At 41.1% G+C, this 9,522-nt stretch overlaps 2 protein-coding genes across 4 annotated transcripts; both read left to right on the plus strand.

Annotated features, from left to right (window-relative positions):
- The first annotated feature begins 275 nt into the window (after positions 1-275).
- lim2.1 (lens intrinsic membrane protein 2.1) lies at positions 276-4,235 on the plus strand. Of its 3 annotated transcripts, none has more exons than XM_063894885.1 (5): positions 276-504; positions 2,013-2,194; positions 2,618-2,767; positions 2,931-3,065; positions 4,018-4,235. In XM_063894885.1, the coding sequence occupies exons 2-5, from the start codon at positions 2,020-2,022 to the stop codon at positions 4,077-4,079; spliced, it is 522 nt and encodes a 173-aa protein (XP_063750955.1). In that variant the 5' UTR covers positions 276-504; positions 2,013-2,019; the 3' UTR covers positions 4,080-4,235. The 3 variants fall into 3 exon arrangements, with proteins under 3 accessions (XP_063750955.1, XP_063750954.1, XP_063750957.1); XM_063894884.1 differs by having other exon boundaries at positions 308-549; XM_063894887.1 differs by having other exon boundaries at positions 308-549; positions 2,931-3,059; positions 4,011-4,235.
- Positions 4,236-6,544: 2,309 nt separating this feature from the next.
- On the plus strand, positions 6,545-8,308 carry bsx (brain-specific homeobox). Its single transcript, XM_063894882.1, has 3 exons — positions 6,545-6,788; positions 7,274-7,464; positions 8,087-8,308. The coding sequence occupies exons 1-3, from the start codon at positions 6,545-6,547 to the stop codon at positions 8,306-8,308; spliced, it is 657 nt and encodes a 218-aa protein (XP_063750952.1).
- Positions 8,309-9,522: the final 1,214 nt, after the last annotated feature.

The following is a 9,522-nucleotide window of genomic DNA, read 5'->3' on the forward strand; positions in this document are numbered from 1 at the left end:
TTCAAAGGACAACATGGATCCTAATATTAGTGTTTGGTCAACTAAACTAATTGTAACGATAATTCAGTAAGAATTTTCAAAACTCCAAATGTTTTTATTGTGTCAAGTCAAAGAGTTCCAACCCAATAAGCAGATTATGAATAATCTGACTTCTAACAGTGTGGCACTGTTGCTTTTAGAATGGGTAAATCAGAAGCGGAGCAGCCGAACATGTGACGCCTGGCTGGTCTCCACTAAAGCCAGTTCAGCCTCTACCTTCAATAAAAGCATGAAGTCATCAGTATTACTTCAGCTTGCCAAGCTTTGAACATTTCTGTTTTTTCAGCAGATTCTCAAACCACAAAACTGGTGTGTGCTGATTGGCCAGTGCTGGGCCTGGCCTTTTGTCTGAGCGCTGTGTTTGTTGTAGCCCCAGTTTCTCTTTTCACCCCGTCTAACGCTAGTGCTAATAGCCCGCTGGAATCTGCCAGTCTTGGCATTATAGGACCTTGCTGTATTTTGCAGGTAAACCTGTCTTCATTCACATCTTCTTAAAAGGTTCTGCTTAAGGTAAGGTCATACTGATTGTGTCCACTAACTGTTGGTGTTCACTTTTTTTTTGTTGTGGAATTGGGGACACAGATGCAGTTCCAAGAACTCCACTGAGAATGTTGCAAATATTCATTGCTGTATCAGAAGCTAAAATGCCTTTTGGTTAAAAATGTACAGATATGTATGGCTTATACTGTAAGTAACTTCAGTGCAGTGAATAGAGTAAAGTCATTAAAACACAGTCTCCTCCAGAGGCTAAAACTAATGTAACCTACAGATGGACAACTGCAAACCTTAGAGATATTTTAGTTTTTTTCCGACAGGTCAGTTTTCTCAGATGTTTTGAAGGGATACAACACATGATAGTGAGAGTTGCAGAATTAGTGGAAAATGTTGTGTGATGAAACATTGGGCCTGGAGGTCAGTGCAGACAACCAACGCCTCTCCAAGCAAACACACTGTTATGTTTAGGTTTTGGTTTTTTTGTGGGGGGGATTCCCAATGCATTGAAGAATTCCTAAAAAAGTATTAAACCCAACTGGCTGACAACATACTGTCGGCAAAATTAAATAATTGCAATGTTAAATATGCCACATAAAATTCTCGGATATTGTTTGCTGTACATGATGGGAATGAAATGGATTTAGTAAGTGCTCTGGTTTAGACTGAGGCAGCTGAGAGGGAAATGTGATCCTGCGGAAATACAGAGCTCTTCAATGAGCACCCCGTTCAGGTTTTCAGACATAACAAGATCTATCTGTCTGTCTGTCTGTCTGTCTGTCTGTCTGTCTGTCTGTCTGTCTGTCTGTCTGTCTGTCTGTCTGTCTGTCTGTCTGTCTGTCTGTCTGTCTGTCTGTCTGTCTGTCTGTCTGTCCGTCCGTCCGTCCGTCCGTCCGTCCGTCCGTCCGTCTATCTATCTATCTATCATCCTTTCCCCCTAAAAGAAATCCACAACTCTCCATGCGTAGAGGGGATGGCTGCAGGATATTGCATTCAGATGGAACAATGAGCAATAGATGTATCAAGTATCAAAGCATCGTTGTGTGTGTGTGTGTGTGTGTATGTACACAAAGCTCATCTTCAGGGACTGATGTCATAGAGAACAAAGTGGAGAATACACACAGGCGACCCCGCAGCTCAATCCATCGGAAATAATATGTTCATTACAACACAATTACTGACACTTAGACCCTCTCTCGCTCAAGTGTGTGTGTGTGTGTGTGTGTGTGTGTGTGTGTGTGTGTGTGTGTGTGTGTGTGCGCGCACGTGTGTGCGCGCATGCGTGTGTGAGTTTCTTTGACCCGTGCAGCTAAGTGACCTTATGTTCCTGTGTGTGTGTGTGTGTGTGTGTGTGTGTGTGTGTGTGTGTGTGTGTGTGTGTGTGTGTGTGTGTGTGTGTGTGTGTGTGTGTGTGTGTGTGTGTGTGTGTGTGTGTGTGTGTGTGTGTGTGTGTGTGTGTGTGTGTGTGTGTGTGTCTACAGGTGCAGGATGTACAGCTTTATGGGTGGAGGTTTGTTCTGTGCGGGCGTGGGGAACATCCTCCTGATAGTTTCCACAGCAACCGATTACTGGATGCAGTATCGGCAGTCCAGCAACTACATGCACCAGGGCCTGTGGCGGTACTGCATGCCGGGGAAATGCTTCCCCCACAACGACAGCATCGGTGAGTGTTCCTGTAGATCACTGCCCGCTCCACACAAACACACACACACACACACACACACACTACAGGTGCAGCCCTTCCAGTCCTCTCATTGGTGGAGGCAAGGCCCACTTTTACTTGACAATGTTGGCAGGCTAACGTGTCATGACAGTGTGTATCACACAGATTACTAACTTGTGTTTAACAAGAAAAACATCCCTCTAATACTTTGATATTATAAATAAAGGTATAAAGGTTATAGATATAAGTTGAATTCCAACTGAAGGATGGTAAAATTAGAAATGTGGTGTGTTTTGTTTCTTGAGGATGTTTATTGTTCTTCATCATGTTGGCTCGCTCTGAGTCACAGCTGAGATCACACCTCCCTGTTGACTTGCACTGACGCCACCAGTGACTTCTATTGACCTTTGACCCTGTCCATAGCCCACTTAGACGCTACCCGTGCCCTCATGATCCTCTCTTTGTTGGCCTGTTTCATTGGCATCATCATTGGCATCATGGCCTTCATCCACTACTCCTCCTTCGACAGGTTTGACAAAACCTTTGCTGCAGGCATATTGTTTTTCATCTCATGTAAGTTCAACCCTCGTGATGTGTGCTTTGAGCTGTAATTGGCATTTGTTTTGACTGAAATACTTTTTTTAAAAAGCATTATTTGTATCTTTTTAACTGAGAATGAGCAGCGGTATGGTTTCCTCTCTATTCAGTCTTTCTTTGTCTCTTTCTTTCTGCACAGGCTTTTTAGTGTTTCTAGCAATGGCAGTGTACACTGGAGTGACTATTAACTACTATGGGAAGCGATATGGGAACTGGAGGTTCTCCTGGTCATATATTATAGGCTGGGTGTCCGTGGTGCTCACCTTTTTTTCAGGTAAATATGCAACCCAAAAAACCTATCTGCATTAGGTTTTCAAAGCAGTCCCGTCAAATTCCTTCATTTCCCAGGGTTCCACTGATGGTGTGCTCACTTTAAATTTAACAACATTAAGCTGTGATCCTTTACTACTAAATGTTGGCGTCTTTTAAAGTTATAACCTTGAGAGCTGCTGGATAAGCATTACTGCACTCAGTGAGTATAGACGCATTGCTTGGAGAATCAGTCCGGGCAGGCAACAGACTCAAAATACTTTATAGATGTTTGATTATTCTTAGATTTTATCATGTAGGAATTTTTCAAAACTTCAATAAAGCAGTGAATTTATTTCCACATATTGGAATCAACTACTACCTGCAAGTCAGCTGATAATATTCCTTCTATATTTACTGTTTGTAATAAAGACAACACCTCAGAGAGTCACTACCTGAGCTAAACACTGGGAAGCTGTGGGTCCTCCTGCAGCTGAAGCAGTGACTGACATGCTGCGGTCAGTGCTGCTCTCTGAATCCCCCAGCATGGCTTTTCTATTTACTCAATGTGAAGAGATATAAGCAGCATCCATATGATGCAAATACCATTATGTTAATCTGTTTTTTTAAGACTAAGGATATTATTAGAATCACAAGGTATATAGTAACTAATGAGTAAGGGATGGAAATACATCAATAAAATGTAGAATGATTATACGTTTTTGTTTATTCATATAACTTGCATGAAGTAAAGATACCAAATACACAGCCCATGGATAATGTACCAGGACCTTTAATATATTTGATGACATTAAAGCTCTTCTCAGATGGTCAGTGGCCTGAAACAGACTCCCCCACACTTGATAGAATTCCCACACATTTGAGCTACTGTATTCGAAATACGATTAAAATAAGTCACTGCATGTCATTTACATTTCCTGATGGATAACAAAGACCTACCCTCTCTTTCTTTTCAGGTATATTCTATTTGTGTGCCTACCGGATGCATGAATGCCCCAGGAGCTCCAACTCTCATTAGAAGACTTCTTATTCCATCACCAGAAATAAGCCTTGCATCCTGATCATTGGATCTGCAACCAGGATGTGTGTGGACCCCCACCATCAACACGGGTGCAGAGCTTACATCTTTACCATGAAGGATCAAAGTTTAACCAGTTCAATAAAAAGATTTGGGAGAAAATGACTCTTTATATCATCCACAAGCGCTGTGCATCTTTAGTTCACTCTCTGTATAATATTCGTGGGTTTTTTTTTTAACTGGTTACAGATTTCTTTCTATTCTTTTTTATGTATCTGAGACAAATTTTGGAAGCTTGGAAAGCTGGAAATATTTCACTGAGAGTCCGATCCGTGTTCCCTCCTTTAGCTTTATAATAAGGGGTGTCTACAACCACAGAGGTTATTCAATATAATCATTTTGCAGTACAAAAACTTTTTTTTTTTCAAAACCCTTGTGGACCAATGCAATGGAGTCACAGAAAAAACGAAAATCATATGCGTGTTTTTCTATAAAAATTACAAATTACAAAGAGCATGCTGCATTATTCTGAACATAAATATTACAATTATCTTGAATACATTTTACAGCAACGTAACCATTTTTTAAATATCAAATACTGAACATATAAAATATCAAAAAGCATGATTTCGTTGCCACAAAGTCGTTGTTTTATGTCTTAAACTCTATTCTAATATATAAATACTATCAGAATAAAAAAGGACCAGAGGACATTGATTTGTAGGCACACTGAATGTATAATGGATTTATATTATTTTTTATGAAAGCCCCAAATATTTAGTAGCCTACGGTGAAGTAACCTCCTCTCCGTCTCTCACAGTCAGCTCAGTATACCCTGCACTGCTGCAGTCCTCTTATCCAAACGTGCCACTTAAGGCAGTGACGCACTGACCGGCTCAACATTTTACTTAATGAAATGGCCACAGAAAGCCGCTTACCTGCGCCCCGAGAACGGCTTCTTAAGACGATTTCATCACCATTTGTTCCATTTACTTTCTAATTTTCCCCTAAAAGCAACTTGTTATCCTGGTGTGCTCCATAAAGGGATTCACGCACAGCCAGGTGCGCCGCGTTACCTCCATCTGCTGCGGCCGGGTTCTTTAAATGGCTTATCTCTACTCCGATTTTCACCTTAAATTCAAAATAAAAAAAGGAAATTATACAACATGTATTTTGGAGAGGAAGGATGTCTCAAACCTTTTTTTAAATGGTGCACATTTTGCGTTCACATTTCGTTACTTCACTCACACCATCCCAAATGGTGTTTTATTGCAACGCAGCCAACTATGTCAATTTACATACTGAGCACACACGTCAATTTAACACAAACCTATGCAAACTAATGCAGCAGAGCACTTTTCCACAGCAACTGATTCCCAATAATTAATTTGTTCTCCCTCTATCTGATCAAATGGAAATCCTGTCCTCCAGCCCAAGGATTACAACTTCCGCTCTAACATCTCCCTTAATTGCCTAATAGCATTGCAGCGTGAATTCTGCCTACATTAAGACACTTTCACATTAAGCGGCCTGATTGGAAATGTGATGACAACACCATATCAACAAATTATAGCGCAGCTTTCTTTCGCAAATGGGCACAGGAGCGGCACTTGTACTCTCCCAGATTTTAATACCGACAATTACAGCCAATTTGGGTGGTATTACTAGGCAGACCTGTATCAGAACAATCCTCCTGTGACACAGGCGACATGACTTAATTCAAAAACTAACATGAAGGAAAAGTGATGTAGTTACCCGAGTTAATTTCCCAGACAATTAAAAAACACTGTGTGGTCACTAGTAATTCCAAAGTTTTGTGTCCAGGTCCCTTGGGTATTATTATAGAAAGATATGAATGATATGTTACATTGAATGGTTCAGCTATCAGCTTATAGGGATATTCAAGAAATATTACACCGATAAAAACACATTTTTTTGTTTGTTTGTGAAATAGCCTAAATATTTGCAAATAGCACCAGACAGGTCGGAGCGTAGCTGTAGCAGACAACAGAATAACACAAAAGCTGCGTGTTCCGGCAGAATGTAGCTTTTCATCACTGCTCGGAATATAGTTTTTCAAATGTTTAACCATGGCGTATAACACTGAGAGGAAAACTAGATGTTTCTTCCAAAAAAGTAAAACAGCGACAGCAACACGAGACCAATACATAGAGGGTTTCAGCACAACGGTGACCGACCAGATTCATATAGCAAGAACACGTCTCAGCCAATCAGAAGGAGGCACCGGCCCCTCACATCTCCCCTCCGCCCATCCAGACATGTTATTGGCTGGTGCGTAAATCAATTTCCCCAATCCGCTATCTGTCTGAATAAATGCCTGTTGGAAATCTGCCCTCCCACTGATATCTGTGTGAGTTCTGGTCACACAGGAGCTGACGCCAGAGAGCTGAGGAGCAAGGCAGATGTTGCAGCTTCAGAGGCAGCTTTAGGAACACATTAACACCATGAGTATGAATTACGTGTCCGCGGTGCCAGCGCAGAGGTCCACGTCGTTTTTCATTGAGGACATCCTGCTGCACAAACCCAAGCCGCTAAGAGAGGTCATCCCCTCGCCCTTCTGCAGCTCCCTGGCCTCCCGGATGCCCATCCTGGAGTATGGGTACCCCCTGATGCCAACCCCAATACTGGCACCACATCCGCACCACCATCTCCACAAGCCGGAGCATCACCAGTACTTCTTCACTTCCGGTAAGCATCCACGGCTGTGAGAGGCCCGGCAGATAGAAGACTTCTGTGAGATATAGGCCGGCATGGACCAGCAAAGCTTCTAGAGTCTATTTAGCCTTCCTATATGTATAAACGCCTTATCTGCTCATTCAATTAAATTAATCATGTATGAGTATAGAAATGTATAGTCAATACTGAGAACCTATGTATTCTGAAGGTTGGCTGAGCTCTGGCCTCACTGGTGCAGCCTCTGAAGCTTGTATTCAGATGTATTAACACTTATTCAATATCATTTTTTTCAAGGATCGTTGTTATTTTTATTTTTTTTCATGCAGTAAAAATGTATCAAACTGATGTTTGCTTATATTTGTGAACATTTTGTCTAAACTCCATTAACAAACTAGAACCCGTTGCAAATTCATTTCGTTACGGTGAACTTATTTTTCAGACTACACATTTATTTTGGATGAAATGCTAGACCTCTAACCCCTGATCTTTTCCTGCAGGGATGCAGATGCCGGCACTGTTCCAGCACCACGCGGAGTTACCGGGGAAACACTGCCGGCGCCGGAAGGCCCGCACCGTGTTCTCCGACTCCCAGCTGTCCGGCCTGGAGAAGAGGTTCGAGATCCAGCGGTACCTGTCCACCCCGGAGAGAGTGGAGCTGGCTACTGCGCTCAGCCTGTCCGAGACACAGGTACACGCGCGCGCGCGCACACAAACACACACACACACACACACACCTGAAGCACCAGTAACTGCAGGAGATGAAGAGAGAGCAGTGTAGGCTCTTTTTGTCTATTATTTCGGATTATAGCCAAAATACAGGCAACACAAAAAAAGAAAACACACAGCAGTGATAAATGGGAACACATGAATTATATAATCGTATCAGATCAATTATAGGCTGTCTAGTAAACAAATGACAGAGAACGACGATAGACATAAGTGTGTAGTCTATTTAGTATTAGATAATAAATAGACTACACACCATCCAGTTAACTGTCTTTTTCTTTTCCAAGAATTGCTATTGTGTAATTCTGAGTAATGGGGTATATTTTATATTAGGTTACAAAAATAAAATAGCTACAACCAGGCAATACAGGATATTTCAATTTCAATGGGTTATACTAGACCTTAAAAATTAAAACAAGAGAATACATTCAGCAGCACCTCTTTAACCGTAAATGTTATTAAAAAAAAACTAAAAGGTAATTTTTATTGATGCTTTTTGGTATTTCTTTAGATTGCAGAACGATAAAGGGATAAATATGGGATTTATTTTCTGACTCAAATCTCTCTGACATTTCCCCCTGCAGGTAAAAACCTGGTTCCAGAACCGGCGGATGAAGCACAAGAAGCAGCTGAGGAAGGTGCAGGATGAGCGGAAGAGCCCCGGGGAGAGATCCGCGGAGAACTCCAGCGAGAGCGAGGAGAGGAGCGCGGAGGAGCACGCGCTGCAACCGGACTACCTGCTGCACGAGGACGAGGACGATGTGGACATTGAGGAGGACATATGCTCCCCGGAACATCTACTATAGTAGCTGCAGGGTCGGTTTGTAGGCTACCGGGCAACGCTCTCACTGTAAATCACTGTAGATAACACTGGGCGGTTCCCCTCTAATTTGATATACGCCTTACTGTTTAACGGGGGGGGGGGGGGGGGGGGCGACACAATGTTAATATGTATTTAAACCCATATGTGGGTTCATTTTTTCTTAGATTTTTATGATCATTTTCGTGTTTTTACGTCTGACAAAACACGGAATATATCTATAATTACAATATAACTGTTATTATTATTATTATGTTACTATTGTTATTATTATTATTATTATTATTTAAAGATGTACACGTGTGTATTTTAAAATGTCAAACCAATGTGTTTTTAAATTTCCGGACGGACATATGCTACAGATGATTATGATCGAGCCTCATGCTACCCCATCGCTTTGCACTTTTATCGCAAACAAGAGTTGTCGAAGCTTCTCTTTTATAGTTATCATTTTGCTCTTCAATCAGTCTACTTTTCATATATAATTTGCCGTTACCATATTGTTGAACATTTTGTAAATCCATATTTGGTCGATGACAATTCAGTGATTTATAGTGTGTGTGTGTGTGTGTGTGTGTGTGTGTGTGTGTGTGTGTGTGTGTGTGTGTGTGTGTGTGTGTGTGTGTGTGTGTGTGTGTGTGTGTGTGTGTGAATTGACATGTATATATATAGTATATAAATGCTACATCGGTTAACAGCTTCTGCTATAGATTTTTTTTTAAAGCTCATATGTCTTTGTTGTAAATATTTTTATACAGCAATTAACAAGGAATCATGCGGAAAGGTCTAATAAATAATAGAGCCACATATAATTAATGTAGCATTATTATTATTCCACATGTGTTCCCGCATGTGTATTTATATTCCTCCCTGAGATAAAGCTCTGCGATGTTCATTTCCAGACTGAACACAAGTCTATTTACACGGATATTTCTAATCAAACGATGCTTATTAGGATGAATGCATACAAAGCAGCAGTTTCTTTGGTTAAGTTAAATGAACTTTAATAAAGAGCAGGGGAAATAATTGCCTTTCGCAGTGATAAAATCTTGATGGTAGATGTTCTAAAAAAATCACTTGTAAGAACGGTTAACATATTCAGATGTACAAATGATTATTTATTTACAATATACAAAAAAAAAAGATTAGTCCAGCTCAGCTCTGCTTAGGAACCGAGGGGGGAACATATGTGCCCCACCA

Source organism: Eleginops maclovinus, chromosome 11, assembly GCF_036324505.1.
Source record: "Eleginops maclovinus isolate JMC-PN-2008 ecotype Puerto Natales chromosome 11, JC_Emac_rtc_rv5, whole genome shotgun sequence".
NCBI lineage: Eukaryota > Metazoa > Chordata > Actinopteri > Perciformes > Eleginopidae > Eleginops > Eleginops maclovinus.